Raw genomic sequence first — 25,178 nt, 5'->3', positions numbered from 1 at the left:
GACATCCAGATTCAGGAAGCCCGAAGAACACCAAGAACACTATATAAGAAAATCCCAAAGATGTCCAAACCAAGAACGTATTATAAATAAATTGTCAAAAGTTAAAAGCAAAGAGAAGATTTTGAAAACAAGAAAATGGCTACTTGTTATCTACCTGAGAACCCTCATAAGACTATGAGCTGAATTTTCAGTAGAAATCATGCAGGCCAGAAGGGAGTGTGTGATATATTCAAAGTTCTGAAAGAGAAAAACAACAACAACAACAACTGCCAATCAAGAATACAATACCAGGCAAACCTGTCCTTCAAAAATGAAGGGGATAATAAAGCCTTTCTCAGACAAACAAAAGCTAAGAGAGGTTACCATCACTAGTTCTGACATACAAAAAATGCTAAAGAGGCTGGGCACGGTGGCTCATGCCTTTAATCCCAGCACTTTGGGAGGCCGAGGTGGGCGCATCACGAGGTCAGGAGATTGAGACCATCCTGGCTAACACAGTGAAACCCCGTCTCTACTAAAAAAGTGCAAAAATTAGCCAGGTGTGGTGGCGGACGCCTGTAGTCCCAGCTACTTGGGAGGCTGAGGCAGGAGAATGGTGTGAACCTGGGAGGCGGAACTTGCAGTGAGCCGAGATCGCACCACTGCACTCCAGCCTGGGCGACTTAGCGAGACTCCATCTCAAAAAAAAAAACAAAAAAAAACCGCTAAAGAAAATTCTTCAACTTGAAACGAAAGGATTCTAAACAGCAACACAAAAACAAAAGAAAGTATAAAATCTGTTGTTAAAGGTAAATATATAGACAAAACAGAAGTCTGTATTGCTATAAAGGTGGTGGGTAAACAGCTTTTGGTTCAAATATAAAAGTGAAAAGACAAATGAATTAAAAATGACTATAACTAAATTATGTAAATGGACACACATTCTAAACAGACATGAACTACAACACCAATAGCACATAATGTGGGGGGAAATGAGATAAAAATGTAGAGTTTTTATATGCAAGAGAAAATGCTATCAGCTTACTATAATAAATTTTATGTAAGTCCCATAATAACCACAAAGAAAATACCTATAGAAGCTACATAGAAGAAAAAGAGAAAGGAGGCTGGGTGCCGTGGTTCACATCTGTAATCCCAGCACTTTGGGAGGCCGAGGTGGGTGAGGTCAGGAGTTTCAGACTAGCCTGGCCAACAAGGTGAAACTGCATCTCTACTAAAAATACAAAAATTAGCCAGGTATGGTGGCACATGCCTATAGTCCCAGCTACTTGGGAGGCTGAGGCAGGAGAATTGCTTGAACCTGGGAGGTGGAGGTTGCAGTGAGCCAAGATCACACCACTGCACTCCAGCCTGGGTGATAGAGCAAGACTCTGTCTCAAAAAATAAAAAGAAAAAGAGAAAGGAAACAAAGCTTCTATTCAACATAATATTGGAAGTCTTAGCCAGATAAATTAGACAGAAAAAGAAATACAAGTCATCCAAATAAGAAAGAAGCAAAATGTTTTTTTTTGTAATGACATGAGCTTGTATGTAGAAAACTTTATGGACTCTACAAAAATTAATGCAAAAATTAATAGTGTTTCTCTACACCAACAATGAACTATCTGAAAAAGAAATCAAGAAAGCATTTCCACTCATAATAGTATCAGAAAGAATAAAATACTTAGATTTAACCAAGAATGTGAAAGATCTCTACATAAAAGAACTATAAAGCATTTATGAAAAAATTGAAGACACAGATAAATGAAAAGATATTGTATGTTCATGAATTTAAAAAAATATTATTAAAATGTCCCTGCTTCCTAGAGCAGTCTACAGATTCAATGCAATTTTTTACCAAAATTCAAATACTTTTCACAGGAATAGAAAAAAAATCTTAAAATTCATATGGAACCCCAAAAGACCTTGAATAACCAAAGCAATCTTGAGAAAGGTATTCTCAAGAGGTATCACACTTCTTGATTTCAAATTATACTACAAAGCTATATTAATCAAAACAGTATGGAACTGTAACCAAAACAGGCATATAGGTCAGTGAGACAGAATGAAGATTCCAGAAATTAACCCACACATCCACAGTCAACTAATTTTCCACAACAGTGACAAGAATACAAAATGGAGAAATGATAGTCTCTTCAATTCACGGTGTTGGGAATACTAAATATCCATATTTGAAAGAATGAAATTGGATCTTTATTTTACATCACACACACACACACACACACACACACACAACTCAAAATGGATAAAAGATATAAATGTAAGACCTGCAACTATACAACTCCTAAAAGAAAATGTAAGAAATGAGATTTTTGACATTGGCCTTGGCAATGATTTTTTAGATATGACACTAAAGGTACAGGCAACAAAGGCAAAAGTAGACAAGCAGACTACAGCAAGCTAAAAAGCTTCTGCACAATAAGAAAACAACCACTACAATGATAAGGCAATGTACAGAATGGGAGATAATATTTTACTCCATATTACTGATAAGGGGTTAATACCCAAAATATATAAAGAACTGAAACAACTCAATAGCAAAATTACAAATTACCTGATATAAAAATGGACAGAGGCCCTAAATAAGACTTATCTCCAAAGAAGACATAAGATGACCAATATGTATATGAAACAGTGTTCAACATCACTAATTATCAGAGAAATGCAAATCAAAACTATAATGCGATATAATCATGATCCCTATTACTAAAAAGAAAAAATAAGAAGTATTGGCAAGGATATTGAGAAAACAACCTAGTACACTGTTGATAAGATTGTAAATTGGTATTGCCATTATGGAAAATAATATGGAAGTTCCTCAAAAAACTAAAACTAGAGCTACATATTATCTAACAGTCCCTCTTCTGGATATATATATATATATACCTAAAGGAAATAAAATTAGTATCTCAAAGAGGTATCTGTCTCTGGCCTGGGAGGTTGCAGTGAGCCAAGATCATACCACTGCACTCCAGCCTAGGTGACAGAGTGAGACTCTGTCTCAAAATAAAACAAAACAAAAAACCTCCTCCACAATAATATTCCAAACCCAAATAATTTCACAGGTGAATTGTATTCTACCAAATATTAAAATAATCACTTAAAAATCAAAATTATGTTAACAAAAGCATGATCTATAAAAGAACAAATTTGTAAATTGTAATTAGTCAAAATTAAAATGGTTTGCTGGTTTGCTTTCTTAAAGACACTGTTAAGAAAATGAAAATGACAGGTCACAGACTGAGAGAAAATATTAACAAATTATAAACCCCATAAAGCATTTTATCCAGAACACAGGAAGAACTTTCAAAATCAATAATGAGAAAATAATCCAACTCAAAAACAATATACAAGACTAACAGATTTAAGCAGACATTTCATCAGAGAGGATACTCATATGGCAAATAAGCAACTAAAGAGATACTCAACATTATTAGTCATTAGGAAAATGCAAATTAAAACCACAATGAAATACCACTATACTCCTTTAATAATAGTTAACAAATTAATAATTTCTTTTAAAAAGCGCAAACTAAGTGTTGTCAAGAATGTGGAAAAATTGAGGCTCTCATAAACTGCTGGTGGGAATGTATAATGGTAAAACCACTTTGAAAACAGTTTGACAATTTCTTAAAAAGTTAAATGTATATCTACTATATGATTCAACCATAAATACCTCTACTGGGAAGTATTTACCCAAAAGAAATGAAAGCATATGTGCATTAAAATATTTGTACATGAATGTTTATAGCAGTTCTATTTGTAATGGGCAAAAATTGTAAACAACCCAATGTATGTAAAAAATGACTGGATAAACAAACTGTGGTATATCCATACAATGAAATAAAAAGGATTGAGCTGTTTATATACACTTAACCTGAATGAATCTCAAAATAATCCTTCTGAATGAAGGAAGTCAGTCAAAGGAGTACCTCCTGGATGATTTCATTTATATGACAATCTAGGAAATGCAAACTAAGGTATAGTGACAGAAAGCAGATCAGATGTTTGGGGGATAGAGAAGAACAGGAAGAAGCAAGAGTTTAGATTACAAAGGGGCATGAGGAAACTCTTGGGGATGACTAACGTGTTCACTATCTTGATTGCGGTGATAATTTCATGGATGTGTATACATGTCAAAACCATCAATTTGAATAGTTTAAATATGTGTAGTTTATTTAAAGTCAGTTATACTTCAGTAAAGGCGTTAAATTAAGCGACAGAGCAAGCTATGGACTATGGTCATTCCCATGCCACAACTCAAGAAGGTGAAATAAAACTCTCTAGAAAAATCTAGAAATTTTTATTAAGGCAATATTTGAAATTGTAACATGGCTAAAATAATGCCATCTCTCAAATATTCTCTGAAAATGCCTTCAAACTCTCTAAGATAAGCCACTCACTCACAGGCAGATGGCATTTAACCTAACATGCAAATACTCCTTCAACATCCTTTTATACCTACAATAGGCATTGAAATTGATAGAACCTCAGAGATATATGCCCAGGAATCTCAGGAATTCAAAATGAATAATAAATAAATAAATGCCTAGTTTGGGATACATCGGTTTGTATTTAGAAAGTGAACAGAAAGTCTCCTGTCTTCTCTCTCCGACGCACTGGGTTCACTCTGAAGTATAATGCAGCAGGCCAGGTGGGGCCACAGATACGCTATCTCCCTAGAGTAAGTCACAAGTTTTAATCTGCATAGTCAACAGTGAGTTTTTGCTTGGAAAACAGATATAAATGGGAAAATTCCAAACTATTCCACATCAGCAAGTGCAATTTAACACTGCTGCAATCTGTCTAAAAATCTGTTAATTTAAGTGCATGGGGTAGTCTCTGCCAGTTCTCTCCGCCGTCTTTTTTTTTTTTTTTTTTAACACAATGTAATTCTGAAGAACTGCATTCTGAAGTTCCCCTGAACTATAACTTACTGTATATTCTCTGCTTTATTTAAGCCATATCTTTTGGTTATTTAAACAATACAAATTGAAATATAACATAAATGAACTATACAACTAAATAGCCAAGAATTTAGTAAGGTTAAAAAAGAAATAGTGCATCGGTTACCTAAATGTTAGGATATTTCCTTGGCTTAGTATTGTCATGAATCAGCTAAGAATTTTTGTATATACAAAGGATCACAGGCAGATGGCATTTAACCTAACATGCAAATAGCCCTTCAACCTCTTTTTATACCTACAGTAGGCATTGAAACTGATAACACCTCAGAGATATATGCCCAGGAATCTCAGGAATTCAAAATGAATAATAAGTAAATAAATGCCTGGTTTGGGATATGTCAGTTTATATTCAGAAAGAAAAGATAATGGTTCCATAAAATGTGGTTATGAAACTTGCTATTCACTTAGAGATATCCAGTGCTCTGTCAGTAAGTGCTTAATAAATTGCTTGTAGGAAAGGAGGCAATTTCTGTGGTGTAAATACTTCCACCATAGTTGATTTCCAGCTGATTTAACTGAATGTGAAGCTCAGAAGAGAAATGCACAATCAGCTCTCCTGAGCTTGATGACCAGCTGATACAAGCACGCCACTAGAAATATCTCATGTGTGACTACGGCTAACTCCAATCCTACAATGGAAATAAACTGAGTTTCTAGGATATGTTTGTGTGTTTTATTCAACTCCAAGTCTTCATCTCTGAAGTTTTCTTTTAACTTGTGATAATAAATTTCCATCTGAAAAAAAATGATATTTAGGACATAGGAGACATAACTCAACATCAAGGATTTGAAATATCTTTAGATCAAGGTATTCAATTAATTTCCTTGTTTCTTTTTAAACAGGAATCTTTAACTGTTCAAACTTAATTCAAATTAAGTGCTTATTGTGAGTTCCCCAAAAACGGAAAAGAAAAGTAAACAAACAAGACACAATATTTTAATACTGGTCTTAGACAAAAGTTAACCTAAGGCAACTTGTTAGTAAAGGGCAGGATGGTTATGATAAAGTCAAACATCTCCCATTGCAGAACTTGTGTGCCCCACTTTTAAGTAGATGTGTGGGTTTATGTTTGATTTGTGTTTGGGGGAGTGTTGTTTTGCAATAATAGGAATTAATAAGGAGAAAGCAAAAGCCATCTTTTTGTGGTGTTTTCCACAAAGAGAGACTTTCTTCAAAGCTTTTTAAGGAAAACTAACAGAAGGAAATGAACTTATCAAACTAGAAGTTCAACAAAAGGGGAGAACACAAGAGTAACAGCAGCTCCAGCATTTCAACGCAACTGTAGCAAAGAAATAATAAAAGGAGTAACAAAAGAGCAGACATATACCCAAGTTCTGAGTCTGACTGCAGCTGGAGCACTGAGGGGTCTGTGTCCCACTGCAGGGTCCTAATTGTGCAGCACAAAGGAAAAAGAACACAGAGAATTAACAAAAGGGGAGGGCAACAAACCAAACCAAACTATGTCATTCATCAAGGCAAGAGCATATACAATACATACACAGAACATGTCCCCCCTCCATCCCCTCCATCCCCAGTGACTATCAAACAACAAGAGAAAGCGAGGAGCCATCCTCTCCTGCAAACATCTGTTTAATATCGGGAGCTATGACTGCTTTCATGAAGGAAAGTTGACACCAAGTGTTCAAACTCCACACACACCCCCACCCTTTGTTTTGTTTCGTATTGAGGCTTCATTGATTTGAGCAAGTGACCCACTGCATGTATCTCTGACACCCCAAAGCCCATCCACATCTGGGAACTCCAAGCATCTTCTATGTGGTGAAAAGAACTAAACGCATGGGTGCAAATGGGTCAGGGCAGGGGTATGACTGCAGGACTTGGTGAATAACTGGCTTCCTTGGATTAGATACTACAAATATAATGCATCAGATTTCGAGACTCAAGGGTATTTTTATGCTTGTTTATATATTGCACCCCAAGATGGTCACCAACAATATCATTCCTCTCTAAGATGTCAGGGATTGATTATATCTTATATTTTTTAAACATTGCATAAACAATAGCACAAAGTATCAATAGTTACCAAAGCATCCAATTTCCCTTGCTGTTTCTCCTTGAAAATAAGAGGGGATAAATGGCTCTTCTATAAACACAGCACATGCCAGGACCTTTCTCAGCCCGGCTCTTTAAATATCCTGCACAGAACTGGTTACAGGTGAATCAGGCATGAGGTTATCTCAGAGGCAACTAATGGACAGCACAAACTTTGGGATCAGGCATCTGTGATTCAAATCTTGCCTCTGTGACTTACCAGCTGTGTGACATTGAGCATGCTGTTTAGTAAGTTCTCAGCCGCTGCATCCCTTTGTTTACTCTGTGGCCTACAGAGCAGTAGCATCAGCATCTCTTTGGAGTTTGTTGGAAATGCAGAAACTCACATCCCACCCCAGACTTAGTGACTCCATATTACAGTTTAACACGTTCCCCAGGTGATCCACAGGCACCCTAAATTTGAGAAGCCCTGCTCGGTTTCCTTGTCTGTCAATACTTACTGTAGCTTATATGATAACTTATGAACTGGCCTGCAGTGATCTTCCAAACTTCTCTCTAACCATTCATTCACTCACATTACGTCAACTCTGCATACTCCTTAATGTTCTTCCCTTAAACATCTGCATGGCTCATGACTTTGCTTCTTTCATGTCTCGGCTCAAATGTCACCTCCTCAAAGAGGCTCCCCTGCTTCACTACCTGATCTCAAGTAGCACTTCCTTACCACTCTTCGTTTCCTTCCTTTCCCCTACTTTATTTCCTTCATAGCATTCATCTTTACCTACGATTTTCTTGTATATCACCTTATTTATTTTTGTTTGTTGTCTGACTTTGGACTTAAGCTTCATAATGGCAGGGGTGGCTACATCTCTAGAATATAGGGATATGCCTAGAACTGTATCTCACATATGTGCTTATGTAATATGATATTTATTGAATGAATGAATATTTTGCTGGTTTTCTACGAGGATTAAATGCAAGTATACCTATAAAGCACATAGTAACCATATGATAAACAGCAGCTGCTTTTACTACTGCCACAACAACTCTACCTACTCTTAAGGTTTCTTTGAGTCAATGCTTGACCTATTTGACAGATCGCACATTAACCCCTGCTGCAGAAGTAGCAGAATATGGATTCACAGCTTCCCTTCTATGCTCTGGCTGTGCTCTTTTTTTTTTTTTTTTACATAAAACCTCTGAAAGATTAAAACTGAAGTCCATTGAGACACTAACTGGCCTGTGTTTCCGAGACCAGTGCTTCTCAAATTTTAAAGCACATACAGATACCCGGGAATATTGCTAAAATGCAGAGTCTGACTTAGTAGGTGTGGGGGTGGCCTGAGACTCTGCATTTCAAACAAGCACCAGGAGATACAGATGTTGCTGCTCTGTGGAACACACTTTGAGCAACAATGACTTGACTTAGATAAGTGGTTCTCAAACTTTCATGCTCATCAGAATGACCTGGAGGGCTTTAATAAGCTGATACGCAACCCTAGAAATTCTGATTCAGTAGATCTGGAGTGGGGCCCTAGAATTTGTAGTTCTAACAAGTTTCCAGGTGATGTTTACAGGGCTAACCATGGGACCACCTTTGGAGAATGACAGAGCTAGACTATTGCTTTCAGTAGTCAGCATGCAGAAAGCATCACTGATGCTCAAATACATCAGCATCTAAACTTCTGATTTGCTCAAGCCTGGCCTCAGACCCAGGACACCCCTAGACCAATTAAGCCAGAATGTCTGGGGTGGGACCCAGGCATCTGTAGTTTTTTAAAGCTTTCCAGGTGATTCTAACGTGCTGCTAGGGGTGAGAACCCATGCTCTGAATTCATTCTCTGCTGAAGAAAATTAGCCCTTCTTGCTTCTGGGCACTGATTCTTTAATCTCAGTTCAAATTGTGAAAGTAATGGAATATGTTAACATAATTCATACTTGCTGTTCACATATCTCTGGGGGTCAAATTTAAGAGCATTTCTTCTGCTGTAGACAAAAGAGCAGACTCTGGCTCTTGCTGGTTGTAAGAAGCTTTCCTTGCAAGGAGTGGGATGAGCTATTTGACCTCCATTTTCCTTGAGGTTTCTGATGGGCTGATCTTTGGTGACATTTTCCACTTCTCCCAGCAGCTCCCCAATGGTCTGGCGCTTCTGATACTTATTGGACAGATCACCTGAACTCACTATACCCTTAAGAAGTATCAATAGTGATTCTATCAGAATCATCCACTTAAAAAGTCCACAGATTAGTACTGGGGAGTTTGCATTTACTCGGCCAGAAAAACAAAGGTAGGAATGTGACACTACAACAGCCTTGCCTCCTGGCACACCTATGTTATTCAGGAACAGAAATCATAGTTATCGTCAGTAACAAGCTGTGTGGGGTAAGGGGTGAAGCCAAGGATGCTATCAAATGTGCCAGTTGTATTATCTTTTCATTTTTCCCATTATTATCTGTGGGGTGGTTCCTCTCAAGAATATGTAAATATGCAAATTTTTTGAAAGGAACTTAAGGTCAATATGCAAAATGGGCAAAGGTTGTTTGTGTTTCCAGGAATAGCCTAGAAATATGTATTAAAAATTTGCGGAATTCCTTCTGTGTAAACCATGGAGGACAGCTTCCCTGCAGATGGCAGCATTTTAGAGAAGACCACGCCTGGCCCCGGGTGGGAGGTCTGTGTCCTGGATATGGCTTCACTGTGTCATCAGGCAAATCTCCTTTTGTTCCCAGCAAATGAGGGTGCAGGCATCGAGGCCCTTTAACATTCTTCTCTGTCTGATATTTTAAAATCTAGGATGATTATTCAACTGCCTTTTAACTTTCTCTTCTCCAGTTAGAATAATTTATTTAACCAATGGGGCAGAGATCTTATTTTCCAGCCATTTTATCAAGTAATTGTATCCCTGAAAACAAAATGATGGTGATATAGAAATCACCCTGTATACTACAATAGTTCTATTTTTTATTCATTTCTGGAATGGCTGAATCAATGCATGCAGAGGAGAAAAGATTTTGATAGGAACATTCATTCGCTTATTCAAAAAACATCTATTAAGAACATAAAATACAAAATACTGTAACAGAGGGTTGAAAAAATGTTCAAGGAACTTAGAGTTATTATGAGGAGATAAAACATATACAAATAGGCCTGGCGCGGTAGCTCACGCCTGTAAGCCCCGCACTTTGGGAGGCCGAGGCAGGCAGATTGCTCAAGTCCAGGAGTTCAAGACCAGCCTGGGCGACAGGGCGAAACCCTGCATCTTCAAAAAATACAGAAATTAGCCAGGTATGGTGGTGCTCGCTTGTGTTCACAGCTACTCAGGAGGCTGAGGTGGGAGGATAGCTTGAGCCTAGGAAGCAGAGGCCGCAGTGAGCTGAGATCATGCCACTGCACTCCAGCCTGGGTGCGGGATAGAGCAAGACCTCTCAATCAAAAAAAAAAAAAAAAAAAAAAAAAGTGAAAGCATATATATATAGTTTAGTAGAACAAGACCGAAGGCAAAATCCTTGCCACATTCCTGACATTTGACTCAGTCTTGAGGAGGGGGGAAGCCAGATGTCCAGCAGTATCTTTGGGACTAGAGTAGGTGATGTTGAATGTTTAACTACAACAGCTTCCCCTACCCTGCAGTACCACATGTATGTTGAGGGACATGGAACTTGCACTTAAGAATTTTACATTTTGGTAAAAGAAATGAGACATATGAATATTTATGCCTAATAATATACCGCTAACATCTACAAGGAAGAAAGTAGCTCTCATCACTTGCTCAGAGACTGGCACAGTTTAAAGTTTGAATAAATATGAGCTGAAAATATTAATAAATGCCATAAGAAAGACAGATTAAGAACAGTGATCGTTATAATTTCCCTTCACTTAGTGTTTGCTGCGTGCCAGCCAGCCAGGCATTTAACTGCACTTTCATCATCCTTTGGAAGTCACAGCAGGGAGACACACTTCCACTGAAAAGATTAGAGATTCCATTTGACCTGGTCTTGGAGGAGGGGGTAGGATCTGGGCTTAAATTCATTTTCCTCAGTGCTTAGTTTATTGGACTTAGGTGGCTGAGTTAGTCCACTAGGTCTTATAAGATTGCTATATTTTAGATGCCAACTTAGCAATTTGTTGTGAGAACAATAATAACCAGGCAGACAAATATATAAGCCTGACAAAGTCTTCTCTCCTTGAAGCCCAGCTTCCTGGGAAGCCAGATGTCCAGCAGTATCTTTGGGACTAGAGTAGGTGATGCTGAATGTTTAACTACCACAGCTTCCCCTGCCCTACCCCACCATGACCTCATCTCTCCCCAAGACCAGACATCATCCTCACTGCTACCCAAGTCTCCCCTTTCTGGAATTCCTGGGATGACCAACCTAGCCCTTGTTGTTTGATACAATCTTTCTTTAACTCTACCAATTAAATTTCTGTCTAGTATTCCCCGCTGGGGAACCATCCTGGTGTTGTTTGTTTGCTTATTTTTATGAGTTGCATTCGGCTGCTCTGATTAGTTTCAACTGATTTCTTAGGTTAACTTTCTGAGGGTCTGTGTAAGTGGGATCTCTGATCTCTGTTTCATAGGAGCCCTGTTATGTGTTCAGAGGCCACTGTTACGGTTCCATGGTCCCAGGGTTGGATTGGGTGTTTTGGACATGCCAATTAAGGTCACATTTCCTAACTTCGTTTCAAAATACAGAAGCTTCCCAACATGGAAAATAATCACTCACTTATTTAACCTTGAACATATCAAAAACATTGTAGCCTCTGGCATCTTATCCAAAAATGCCTACCATGTAGTGGTTAATTTATAATTTGTGGGTCAATTGGTTTTCAATATTTTTTAAAAAGAATAGACAAATATCAAAATTCTTCAAACTAGCAGTAACCTACCAAGAGACAAGCAGAATTTCGTATTTTAAGCCTTGTACCAATTCATTACTTTCTAATTTCTTATAAGATTCCCCTTTCATTGGCTCAATTTTATTTGCTCAGCTTCAGTTTATGAGACAGAAGTGAAAATTTTAAAAAGTCCTTGGCCATCTGTTGAAAGTGTAACTTAGGAGTGAAAGACATAATGTCTGTGTTGCATAGACCTTGCACTCTGATGAGTGGTTAATTTCTTCCTGTTCAGCTTTTACCAACAAGCAAGTTGGTGGTTTCCATTCTTCTTTCCATCTTTATTAGACCTCAGAGCAGAAAGCCTTAGAATTATTTCTTAAAGAGTGTTTTTGTTCTTACCTTTTCTAGTCTTTGGCTATAAGAAAGAGATGTTCAATTAATATTTGGAAGGCAGTATTTAACAAATCTCTCATTTATAACGCTGACACTCAGTGTGGCTAAGGCACTCTCATACACTGTTGGCAGCATTTAAATTAGTAAAGTTCTTTGGGAAGTAATATGCCAATATGTGGCAGGAACCATAAAAAATAGAATTACTCCTGTACTAGTTTTGCTCCCAGGAACTCAGCCTATGAAAATAAAACAGCATCAATAATAATAATAATAACAAAAAATGATAATGATGATGACAACCACCTCCAAATCATCAAATCCCATGGTCAGTTCTTGTTCCTTAACTTTGCTCTCTCTCATTTTGGTCACTATTGACTCCTTCTTGGCATAGTCTTTAGTCTTTTTTTAGTTTTCTTGGCCCTGAAAATCTTATTTCTTTTCCTCCCTCTCTCACTGTGTTTTTGGCAGTACCCTTGCTCTTTCCATTCCAATAAAGACAGGCATTCTCCAACCAGGATTCTGTCTTCTCCTCTCACCTCTCTGTACTCTAACCCCAGGCAATCACATAGATGACGATATATCTTCTGCAAAATAACCCCAAAGTCCTCATTACCATTGAGCTCTTCTCTGAGTATGCATATTTGAGAGCTGTAACTACACAGCAACATTTCCTTAGATTCAAATTAAATCTGTCAATTTACTTGTTCTTTAGAAGTAAGAAGAATCTTTATATTCCTTGAAGGTCTAGTATAGTATCTGATAGACGATAAACTCTCAGGAAAGCATATCTTATCTAATAAAAATGGTGACTACTGGCCGGGCATGATGGCTCATGCCTATAATCCCAGCACTTTGGGAGGCCGAGGCAGGATGATCACTTGAGACCAGGAGTTCATGACCAGTTTGGGCAACATAGCAAGACCCTGTCTCTATGTACATTATTATTTTTTAAATGCTCAACATATTGCTGATTTGTGGTAAAAAACAAAAGCAGTCCAGCCATCTTCTCTTAGTAACTTTAATTAGTCCCTGAAGCAACTGCACTGGAACTCAAATTTTCATGTTCTTTCTTTTCTCTCTAAGATGGAGAGAAAGCTCAAAGCCAGAATACAGAGCTTTCCTGAGTCCCACAGTTTCTCTGAACTCTTGTTCCACATGTCTTCTCTGTCAAACAAATCACTAGTGACTAATCAGTCAGTGAAAACAGTTTGGGATTATGTAAGCATAGTACCAAACAGAAAATATCTAGTCAATGCCATCGCTAAATATCTAATTTTTAAAATGCCGTTTCCAAAAGTAATACATGAAATAATAAGGACATTTTAAAATCCATCATATCACTCAATCTGTCACATTCATTAAAGTGATGTTAATTAAGAAAGGATGGAATTTAAATAATGAGTTAATGTTTTACTTCCTGACCTCAATTTTTTCCTTACTTAGGACAGGCAATGATGATCAAGATTTTCTGATGTCAGAAATAAAAGTGGAACAGTGAAATACATACTTACATCAGGCTCTTTTTAAAAAGCATTTTTCTTAATTTATGGTGGGAGAATTTTCCATCTGTTGTCTAACACCTGAGCCCTAACATGGAGCTCCAAAGCGAGCCACGCTAAGCCACATGGGAAGTCCATCTGAGCTGGATTCAATAAGAAATGTAGGACTTCCCATCATAGAACAAGAGCATGTTTTCCCAAAATCTTACACAGAAGTCCTGCTGTCAAGCAAGCAGTTTCTCTAGAAGAAAGCTCAGCTACCCCTTCCTAAAATAGATGCTTACTGTGTTACTATAACCATATGGATACATACAGTACACTTTGCCTGAAGATAATGACATAAAAAAATTTGAACTTATTGTGCTGCATAAAGGAAAACCCTATAGTGTAAATCTTGTTTTAATTTACAAAGAGACTGACTTTTAACCAACCTTGAATTAGCGACTTCAGTCTCCCCAAAGTCCAATTAGCTGGTAGTATCCTGTCAATCTCTCTTTGTATAGTGATACTTTAAAATTTTTTTGTATAAGCAAAATTTTAATAGTCTTATTAAATTTTCCCCATAGTCTTGTATTATTTATTATGTTTTTCACCTTTACTAATACTTCCTTTATGCCTTCCCTTTAGCCTTCGATTTATCAGAGCATCTTGGAAGATGATGCTGGTTTTACCCAAATGGGTCAAGAGAGGCTTATGTAGTTCCAAAGAATTCTGCAGAATCCAACTGTGGATAAAGGTGAAGGTCCTAAGGATTTCCTTTGAGTACTATGCCCACGTGGCCCCAGAACACATTTTTCTTTCCTGAAGTCACTAAAAAAAAAAAAAAAAAAGGGGTACCTACATGCAGACAGGACAAGTTGCCCACAACAAATTATTGTAGCCCAAAAACAAGTATCTAAATTTTACCAAAGCTTTCTGTCAATAAGAAACTGAATAGTAATTATATGGAGGTCCAGTATTCAAGCTGAAGAGAGAACACTGAAGAAATCTGTCCCTTTATCCCTTCTAATCTGAAATACACATGCAGCTGAAAGCCTAAGTGACTTTTAATCCATTCCCTTTGTACCATCATTCTCATGTGGCGTGCTTTAGAAGACATTTCTCCTTCTGACGCATTTGTGGTACCCTTGGCAGGGGCCTCACCTCCCTAGAGAAAAATCTACGAATATTAGGGTTTTGGGTTAAGAAATGCTGCTAATTGTGAGCACAGGCATCAATTTTAAATACTTCGGGATTTTATTGGGGTCAATTGGGGAAATGTGAAGATAGTGTAGATACTAGATAAGGTAAAAATACATTGAAATATAAAAATACAGATACTTGCCGGGCGCGGTGGCTCAAGCCTGTAATCCCAGCACTTTGGGAGGCCGAGATGGGCGGATCACAAGGTCAGGAGATCAAGACCATCCTGGCTAACACGGTGAAACCCCGTCTCTACTAAAAAATACAAAAATCTAGCCGGGCGAGGTGGCGGGCGCCTGTAGTCCCAGCTACTCGGGAGGCTGAGGCAGGAGAATGGCGTAAACCTGGGAGGCGGAGCTTGCAGTGAGCTGAGATCCGGCCACTGCACTCCAGCCTGGGCGACAGAGGGAGACTCCGCCTCGGAAACCTCCCCCCAAAAAAAAAAAAAAAAAAAAAAAAAAATACAGATACTTGATTGGAAAAGCAGGTTCAACAGTTTTCACAGTAAGATGTCACTTATCATTATACATGATGACATACATATTATATAAAAGAATAAGCACTAAGGTGCTAAGAGTGCTGATCTCTGGTGGTGGAAACATGATGTTTTTATTTTGTTATTTTTGCTCATTTACATTTTCTAGTTGTACAAAATGCACAGGTGTTGTTTCCATAATAGTAAGAGATTTTTAGGTTGGGCAGAATGGGTCCTGCCTGTAATCTCAGCACTTTGGGAGGGAGAGGCAGGATGATCCCACCACTTTAGGATGGAGACGGAAGAGAATCACTTGAGGCCAGAAGTTCAAGACCAGCCTGGGAAATATAGCAAGACCTTGTTTCTACAAAAAAAAAATTAAATTAGCTGGGTGTGGTGGTATGCACCTGTTCTCCTAGTTATGCAGGAAGCTATAGGGGGAGAATAGCTTGATCCCAGGAATTCGAGGCTTCAGTGAGCTAAGATTGTGCCACCACTCGTGGCTGGGTGACAGACTTTGTCTTTAAAAAAAAAAAAAAGATTTAAAAAATAAAATATTGGAGGAAGGCTTGAATGTCTTGATTGATTGAAAAGTAGAACTTGCTGGGTGCAGTGGCTCACGCCTGTAATCCCAGCACTTTGGGAGGCCGAGATGGGCGGATCACAAGGTCAGGAGATCGAGACCATCCTGGCTAACACGGTGAAACCCCGTCTCTACTAAAAAAATACAAAAAATTAGCCGGGCGAGGTGGCGGGCGCCCGTAGTCCCAGTTACTCAGGAGGCTGAGGCAGGAGAATGGCGTGAACCCGGGAGGCGGAGCTTGCAGTGAGCTGAGATCCGGCCACTGCACTCCAGCCTGGGTGACAGAGTGAGACTCAGTCTCAAAAAAAAAAGAAAAAATTAAAGTAGAACTTAATGATGGTGTTAAGACCAAAGATGGTAAAAAAAAAAAAAAAAAAGACAAAAAATTAATTATTTTACTACCCTCCATGGCACTTCTCATCAAAGACAAACATCAGAAACCTCCCCTTCAGACTATTTTATTAAGGATGTTATGCAATGGGTGTTATTATTGTGACAGGAGATTGCACAGTATGTTATCATGGTGCGAGATTTTTTTTTGAATCTCAGCTGTGTCTCCCAGGCTGGAGTGCAGTGGCACGATCTCGGCTCACTGCAAGCTCCACTTCCCAGGTTCACCCCATTCTCCTGCCTCAGCCTCCTGAGTAGCTGGAACTACAGGTGCCTGCCACCACGCCCAGCTAATTTTTTGTATTTTTAGTAGAGACAGGGTTTCACTGTGTTAGCCAGGATGGTCTCAATCTCCTGACCTCATGATCCACCTGCCTCAGCCTCCCAAAGTGCTGGGATTACAGGTGTGAGCCACCACGCCTGGCTGAGAGATGTTTTAACTTTGAAAACATTTTCAAAGTTTCCTTCCATTTGGGACAGGTTTTAGCCTATACCGTGGTGTCCAGCTGAACTTTATGAGGTCAGTATACTTTCCTAGATTTTTGCAGGCCAGTACACCTTCTAGTTCACCTCTGTCATTGAGAACCCTAAGGAATTACAACTAAACATGAGAAAATTCCTAGTGCAAAGTCCCCTGTGAGCCATCCATGTGAATGAGAAGAATAAATGTTGGCGGAATGATTTTCACTTAGATCAATTCACTCTGGTTGTTATCTGAAGGTTAGTGAGTAAGGAGTGGGCAACCCAGAATGTGGTCTATAGGGACAAAAATTGCAATCTGTCCTTTGCCTTGTCATGTTTAATAATTTTATATAATTACTTTGGATAAAGATACAGGCAATGCTTATTAAAATTGAAAATGACACCAACATGTTCTACGAGAGGATCTAAAAAGATTTTTCCCCATTGGAAAAATGGCTAAATTAAAATGTGAAAAAATTATAATAATTGGTAAAACTCACATATAGTTAGTATATACCAGCCTCCTTTCTGAGTACTTTATAGAGTATTACTTTGTATAATCCTCACAATAACCTATGGAGTAGGTTGTGTATCACTCATATCAACTACTGTTAGAGATTATGTAGCATAGTATACATTGCGGAAACTTGAATCAACCTGCCTAGGTAAAAACCTAGCACTGTAGCAAACCAACACTCTGTATGAACTTGAGAAAATTACTTATTCTCTCTGCGCATCTCAGTGTCCTCATCGGTAACAAGTAGAAATTTTTTTTTTTTTTTTGAGACAGAGTGTTGCTCTGCTGCTGAGGCTGGAGTGCAGTGGCGCGATCTCGGCTCACTGCAAGCTCCACCTCCCGGGTTCATGCCATTCTCCTGCCTCAGCCTCCCAAGTAGCTGGGACTACAGGCACCCACCACCATGCCTGGCTAATTTTTTGTATTTTTAGTAGAGATGGAGTTTCACCATGTTAGCCAGGATGGTCTCGATCTCCTGACCTCATGATCCGCCTGCCTCGGCCTCCTAAAGTGCTGGGATTTTAGGCGTGAATCACCACGCCTGGCTGCCAAACTTTTTTTTCTTTTTTTTTTAAATCTTGGATGCTATGTTGCCCAGGCTTTTCTTGGACTCCCAGCCTCAAGCAATCCTCCTGTCTCAGACTCCCAAGTTGCTGGTTCTGAGCTACCACACCTCACTCAACAAACATTTATCAAATACCTACTACAGGGGTATCACTTAGTCCCTTCTTTCAAGGAATTCACCACTTTCTGAGGATGAGCGACATGTTCAACTAAACAAAAGCCGTTCTTCAGGGCTATAAAGTGCTAATGCTTCACTCTTATGTATAAAAAGTGTAAGCTGTTTCAGATAAATATTCTTTACCATATTGAGAAAATATTTTGTATTACTAGTTTACTACATTTTAAAATACAGGAATAAGTGTTTAAATGTCTTAAGTATAATTTAAGTACATATTGCAATGATTATTTTTCCTTCTTTGACCTTTTTGTATGCTAAATTATATAGTAAGACATTTTACTATACTAAAATAACCTTGCATTTTTGAAACAATACTAATTAACCATAGCATAGTATCCTCTTAATATGTTGGATTCCAGTTGCTTACAGTATATCAAAGATTTTTTTCATTTATGTTTATAAGTAAAACTAACCCTTCAAACTAACCTTTTCTACAAGCTTTTAAAATCCAAGAGCTTGTTGCTTGCCAATATAATTAACTAGCAATGATTAATTGATTCTACCAAAACTGATCAGGAGATAGAAGATAAAACCACAAATATGTTGTAAATGAGAAATGGGATATAACGATGGAAGCATAAATTGCAAAACAAATTGTGACACTTTAAGTGAAATTTTAAAATTAAATCATTAGCATAACTGAAAACTTACATATTTCTACTCTCTACCCATTTTTTAAAATTTTCTCAACTGCTCTTAAAAATCAGTAAGAGGTGGCTGAGTGCAGTGGCTCTCGCCTATAATCCCAGCACTTTGAGAGGCCAAAGCAAAAGGATTGCTTAAGGCCAGGAATTCCAGACCAGCCTGGGCAACATAGCAAGACTCCATCTCTACAAAAAGTAAAAATAAAAATTAGCTGTGCATGGCGGTGCACGGCTGTAGTTCCAGCTACTCAGGAGGCCGAGGCAGGAGGATTGCTTGAGCCCAGGAGTTTGAGGTTACAGTGAGCTATAATTGCACCACTGTACTCCAACCTGGGCAATGGAGCAAGACGGTCTCTTTAAAATTTAAAAAAAAAAAAAAAAAAATTCAGTAAGAGGGATTTTTGTTATACTTTTTTAAAAGCACTATCTTAACTTCTTCTCTATAATAAAGTACATTGAGTATGCCAATTTGCAGATTAACTAGTTACAAGGATTATAAGAAATGTTTGCTAATTTTGGCTTTCTAAAGAAAATTTTAGCTTTGGTTTGAAATTTTGGCAAATGAATGAGAGAATTTATATGTGCCTTTAGCTATGGCCAGATGTGTTAATTTAATTCTTGTTATCTTCTGAAAGATTTTCCATTTTTTGAAGAGTTCAAATTCCACACAAATAGGCAAATTTATGAGCATAGAGTTATATTCTTAAGAATTAGAGAACTATTTTCCCAGTCTCCTGTTTTATGAAGTGTTAAAGTTAATATAAATTGATTTCAAAGATGTGTCTTCTACATAAAAAGACATTCAAAGTGGAATTTTAAAAAACTGAAATATAACATTCTCCTGCAATTTAACCTCATATTTATTTTATTAAAGAAAAAACATAAATTTGTGTGGAATTTTCCTAAGTTCAAAACAAGGGCAGAATTTACTAAGCCATTCGTAATGTGTTCTCCTAAAGCAAACTTTGTGCTTAGTTTTTCTGAAAGCTATCATGTTTCAATGCAAATTTTCTTGCATTTCTATGAAACCTGCACTTTGCAAGAGATTTATTTATTGACTTCTAGTTAATCTTGCAAGAACTTTCCTATAAAAAATTGAAGGTACTGTTGTGTTGGGTAGGAGTAGGCTGCACCTCTTCCAAAGTGATTCACAAAGTTTAAAAAAAAATCACTTAAGATGGAGAAAGAAATAAAGAATAAATTTCTCTTGAGAAGAAATAATTGCTGTTGTCCCCAGAGTACTAACAGCATAGGTCAGCTTTCTTCAGAAAGTTTTCAAAAGGGCTCCTCAAATGTGAAGTCAGTAATAGAATTGAATGCTGCCAACTGCACCCTTGAAGCTAAGCAGTAATGACACGCACCATCATGATACAGAAATGGTCAAATACATTAACTTAATGATGGACCAATGGACGCCCCCTCCCCCAAGAAATGTGATTATATTGTGCCAGCTCTTGAATAAATGTTAGATCTTACACAACTGTGTTGCTCTTACTTTGTTCCCCCTCAAAGACCTTTTGAAGTGTTCAAAGCAAAAGATGAGAGAAGACGTGTGCTGCCCCAAATCACAAAAGCGATTTGCTAAAATAAACCAGCTTTGTGCCCTCAAAAACCTCTCCTTTTTTTTTTTTTTAATTGAAAGCAGTGTCCACTGGTCTCCAAAGGGCCTATGAAAACAAAATATTCAAGTCTGAAGGACACCAACAGGCAGAAATAGGCAAGGTAATTCCAGTCTCACATATTGGTTTCAAAAGCAAAGAACCCTGCAGCTCAGGTCAATGCTAGATTATGTTCATGTCCAGATTTTCAGCTACCAAATTAACTATGCCTGTATAGAAATAGTGCACTTTCAGAAGAAAATGCTTATGCTAATGCCTTAGGTGGAAAGAGAAAAATGCAAAATTTTATATCTTTGCCCCAATAATACATATGGAGGCAAGAAGTGCACACAGACAAGGACTGGAAAGGTACATAGACAAGCCAAAAGGACGACTTCTCAGAACAGAAGTGCTGTGGATGATTGTTTCTTCTTTTCTTTAAAAACTTGATTAAAGTATTTTATGATTTTTTTTAATTAAAAGTCAAAGCTAGAGTTCATAAATTGCCAGGCCACAGGCCAAATCTGGCCCATAACTACTTGGAACAAAAGTCATTAACATTTAACATTTAGGAGATTATCACCTGAATATCTGAATCTGTAGCTTCTCAGGAAAAATTGGAAAATGCAGAAAAATTGGGTCCATCGTCCCATGTGAGCTCAACCAGCTTGATCTATGAGGGGGACATCTGGCCTTTAAGAATTGGGTGCGCTGCCGTACTCACATAAATTCCTGCCTGTGGACCCTGGCATGTGTGAACACTGGCGAAGACAGCTGGATTTGGAGAGCTACCGTGACTCCATCTACATTTATGAAACTTCTCCTTTCTTCTTTTTACATCTTTACCTTTTGGATACCTCTTCAGTGCTTAAATTACAGAATGTCTATATCCACTTTCAGAAGTTACATAATCTGTGAATCTACAGAGTACAATACAAACTTGGCAATGAACTCACTAAACAGAAGCAGCCAATCCTGATACTACTACTACCACCAATAATAATACAATAAAAATACTTAGGTGACTGAGTTTTCAAATTAGTCAACTTTTACTAAGCAAATAATACACTTAAAAAATTAAATTTAGAATTAGAACATCTCAGTATTCTATTCACAAAGACTTTCATGGAAATCAAAACCAAAGTAGGATAATAAGAAGCTGGATATATATTCAATTTATCTTTGCTCTCCCTGCCTTTTTAAAAAAATTATAATTATACTTTATGTTCTAGGGTACATGTGCACAATGTGCAGGTTTGTTACATATGTATACATGCCTTTTTTAAGCCTAAGCTAATGGATATGTTTGTGTTTGTTAAGCAAGACACATGGTACTAAATGAGCCCACTGAAAGAAGCATGATATATGTTGATCATTTCTAGTGTTCAAGATCATTGCTATGCCACTAAAAATAGCAAGCCACCATAAATTTAAATATAAAATGTCCAAGTACACATACAGATACATGCACATTTCACAGTATTCTAACAGTGTTGTTGTTGCTGTTTTTTTTTTTTTAATTGGCACCCATCATGGCCTTTTAAAGGGACAATTCTTACCTTGTTAATGGCCCCAGATCGCCTGAGTCTTGGCTTCCAGCTTCACTGGGAGTGCTCACTGATTTCGAGGAGGGAGACATAGGGGTTGGGACTAAATAATGAAAATAACAGGTATCCCATGTTAAAAAATGCAGTGGCTGCACTGGTGAAGAGCAGTGTCAGACAAATCAAAACAAATGGGCCCAAATTAAAGTGGTTGTATGGCCAGGAGACATTGAGATGGGATTTTAAAAAAAAAAAAAAAAAGGAAAGAAAAGGAAAAAAGTCCAGTGAATTTTTTGTATTTTGGAAATTAAAACTTGAAATGATTTAGACAGAATTAACATAGGGATTCTGAGGCCATGTCCACCCTAACAAAGTAAAATGGAGAATCAAAATAGCTATCCAGATAATTCAAGTCAAATATCTCTCTAGCATGAACCATCCAGATAATTTTGATTCTTCATATTATTTTGTTAGTATAGATGTGACCTATTAAAAATAAAACAGGGTGTCTATAAAACCTTAAAAGATTATTAAATAAGTGATTCTGAATAATTTTAAATGGTCAAGGACAGTCAGAAAAATCTGTTGTATGTCTGCATTTCGAGGGAAATGTGCTCTGTGGAATAAAAGCTGCATTTGCCACGAGAGCCTAAGTGACAGATAGAGAAAGGGTAAATGTTGAACCTGGTAATTAAAAAGTCTCTTTCAAAACAAAGAAAAATGCCAGGCTGCTTTATTTTTACATTTAATTAATAGTTGCATTCCATTGTACTGTTTACTGTCTTTGGGACTCGTCTTGCCTTGCCTCCAGCAGCTCTAGAAGACACTGCCATGTGCACAGAAGTAAGCTGCCACTCTGAAGACAGGAGACAAGTTCAAAGATCAAGGTCGGCACAAGCTGAAAATCCGACAGCAAGCATAACAAAAGAAAAAAGCTAAAGCCAATGCAATTTTTTCCCCCTTCCTTCAGATACAAGCCCAAGGTCCTTCAGAAAGAAGCTGCACCAAATAGCCAAGATGGCTCCAGGCCAGGCAATTCAGTGGGTTCTCAATATCACATATGCCAAAGAAGCCATATGGATAGAAAGAAATGTCAGTACCTAAGTGTAGATTCCCATTTGGTTTCAATCATGTGCAATTTCCTTTTATTTATTTAATAGGGTAAAGGGCTTAACTATTTTGCCCAAATCCTATAACACAATGGCAGATCTGTCAAGGAGCTAGGAATTTTCATGTGGTCCCACAATTAATTCACTGATTACCCTCTGAGTAAGTTCAGAGGGTAAGTCGGAGAGGTGACTGAAAAATGAAAATGGGGCCCTTGCCAGGGTCCCTTGGCAGTAATGCAGGGATACTTCAAAAGTTGATCATGGTTTAGAGATGTTAATCTGTTTTGTTCTTAAAGTTTAATTACTGGCTTTACATAGGGTAGGGGAGACTAGGACATACTATTATTGTGTTTAACCAGTGTTCACAATGCAACAGAATTTCAAAGGCTATTTTGAGGCACAAATATAATTGATTGCAAGGTGTCTAACTCATATCCGATGTCAACTAAGTAGACAAAAAAGTGTCTCAGCTCCTAAGTAGAAAAGAAGGGCCATCAGTCAAATGTAATATCCCCTAGGTTACGTCTTCCACAACATAAAGAAATTAAACAAAAGAATCTAATCTTATTGGGGCTTATTATAGCATTGTTGAACATACTATTTTACCTATTACAAATTGAGATTGAGTATAAAATGCTTATTGATAGTGTTTTAGTTTTGTATGTATTAAATTACATCCAGCAATACTTAATAATTTGTAAGCTTATTATATATTGTTATTTTCATTATTCACATTGATATAAACATTTGCCATTTTGTTGTACATGGAATACTTTTTATTCTTAGTTTAATTACGGAAATAAATGATAATTTATTTTAATATAAAAGTCAATTATGGAATTAACTTCAGAAGAAAGTATTCTAAACAAAAGACCTGAATATTATATTTATTTTTATGTATTCTTTTAAAAGGGTTTTTACCTATACTGGATATAATGCAGTTTTATAGACACCCTAGGATTAATCTTAAATGTATGGAAAACAAAAGGATAAAAGAAAAATAAAACTATTACCTGAGAGATATATAGGTAAGTGACAGAATAAACAAAATATGCACAAGTAATCTTCAACACAAAGAAAACAAGTAATTCAATATCCAAGCTTTAGTGATAAAATGAGGTCACAATCAACTAGGAATGAATGAATTAGAGGAGGAGCATTGCAGTGAAAATGCCGATTAGTAATCAAATCAAAATACAATAAAGTCAAATTAATTCAAACTTGGTAATCGGCTGCTAATCCACCACCATTTTGTTTTCCTTCAAATTTCCCACTGTGCCTTCTATTTTCATCATGGACTAACTCTATGCCTGTGGTAGTTATGAAATTCATAACCAGATCCATAGTATTTAGATTGGCAAAGAGGCGCTGGAATTCAGCAATGAAAACAAAGAACAATTTAATAAGAAATTCCAAGATTTCTTATATTTACCAAGTGGCAACTCATTTAACAAGTATAAAATAATCTACTAGTAACACGGTGGAGAAGGTTGACCATCTAATCAGTCAATAAGCAGCAAACTACTGATAATTCTACAACCTTTCCTCCCACCTCCTTCCCGCCCCCTCAATTCCAAAAATACATGCAACCTGAACCATAAGCCACAGAATGTCTTTAAAAATAAAAATTAAAAACAGTTAAAGACTTAAAAGAATAGTAAACACTGGACATGGTATATCCCACACAAGTTGATTCTGAGGAATAGTAACAGGAAGCACTTTTAAGTACCTAGAGGCGGCTCCGGTGAGATACCAATGCTTTGCAGCAAAGCCTCTGTCTCTCGTCGTTTGCGATCCAGATCAGAGTCATCCTGAACAGGTTCTTTCTTCTGCTGCATATCAGCCTAGAAGTAGACGTCAGTAAGAAAAGTTAATAACGTAACTAAATGCTTTTCCTGGCTGAAACTGAAAATGATAAATGCACGGCAGTGAAGACAAGGCAAAAGCCCTAAATAGATATAATCATATGTATAAAGGATGAATAAACACCATAATTGCTCCATTTAATAATTACTGGCCCACTACTTTCTCTTTTGGTTGAAGGCTTTTTCCTGCTTCTATCACATGAGATGAAAGTTTCTCTCACAGGTTTTGGAAGAGAAAATATCAAGGCAAAGTATTTCTGGCTGGGGATATAATATAAAAAAAAAAAAAATTCTGACTGTTTTTTTAGACCTCCTTGTCCCTTCTGGGATATCAGTTATTGTGACTGTGTTTGTAAT

The 25,178-nt window shown here is 37.4% G+C and overlaps 1 protein-coding gene across 8 annotated transcripts in view; it reads right to left on the bottom strand.

The window, feature by feature from the left end:
* Positions 1-25,178, bottom strand: part of DYNC1I1 (dynein cytoplasmic 1 intermediate chain 1) — a 316,442-nt gene that overhangs the window by 253,825 nt on the left and 37,439 nt on the right. For 4 of the 8 annotated variants that reach the window (XM_017956939.3, XM_009203367.4, XM_009203369.4 and 1 more), the window contains exons 3-5: positions 24,686-24,800; positions 21,863-22,004; positions 6,296-6,355 (exon numbers count right to left, since the gene is read on the bottom strand). In XM_017956939.3, coding sequence (XP_017812428.1) covers positions 6,296-6,355; positions 21,863-22,004; positions 24,686-24,800 — 317 coding nt within the window. The remainder of the gene's footprint in view (positions 1-6,295; positions 6,356-21,862; positions 22,005-24,685; positions 24,801-25,178) is intronic. The other 4 variants (XM_009203370.4, XM_009203371.4, XM_017956940.3 and 1 more) reach the window with 3 other exon arrangements.

Source organism: Papio anubis, chromosome 4, assembly GCF_008728515.1.
Source record: "Papio anubis isolate 15944 chromosome 4, Panubis1.0, whole genome shotgun sequence".
Lineage (NCBI taxonomy): Eukaryota > Metazoa > Chordata > Mammalia > Primates > Cercopithecidae > Papio > Papio anubis.
Note: the sequence above shows the minus strand (reverse complement) of the source record. Positions and strands in the feature narration are given on the sequence as shown.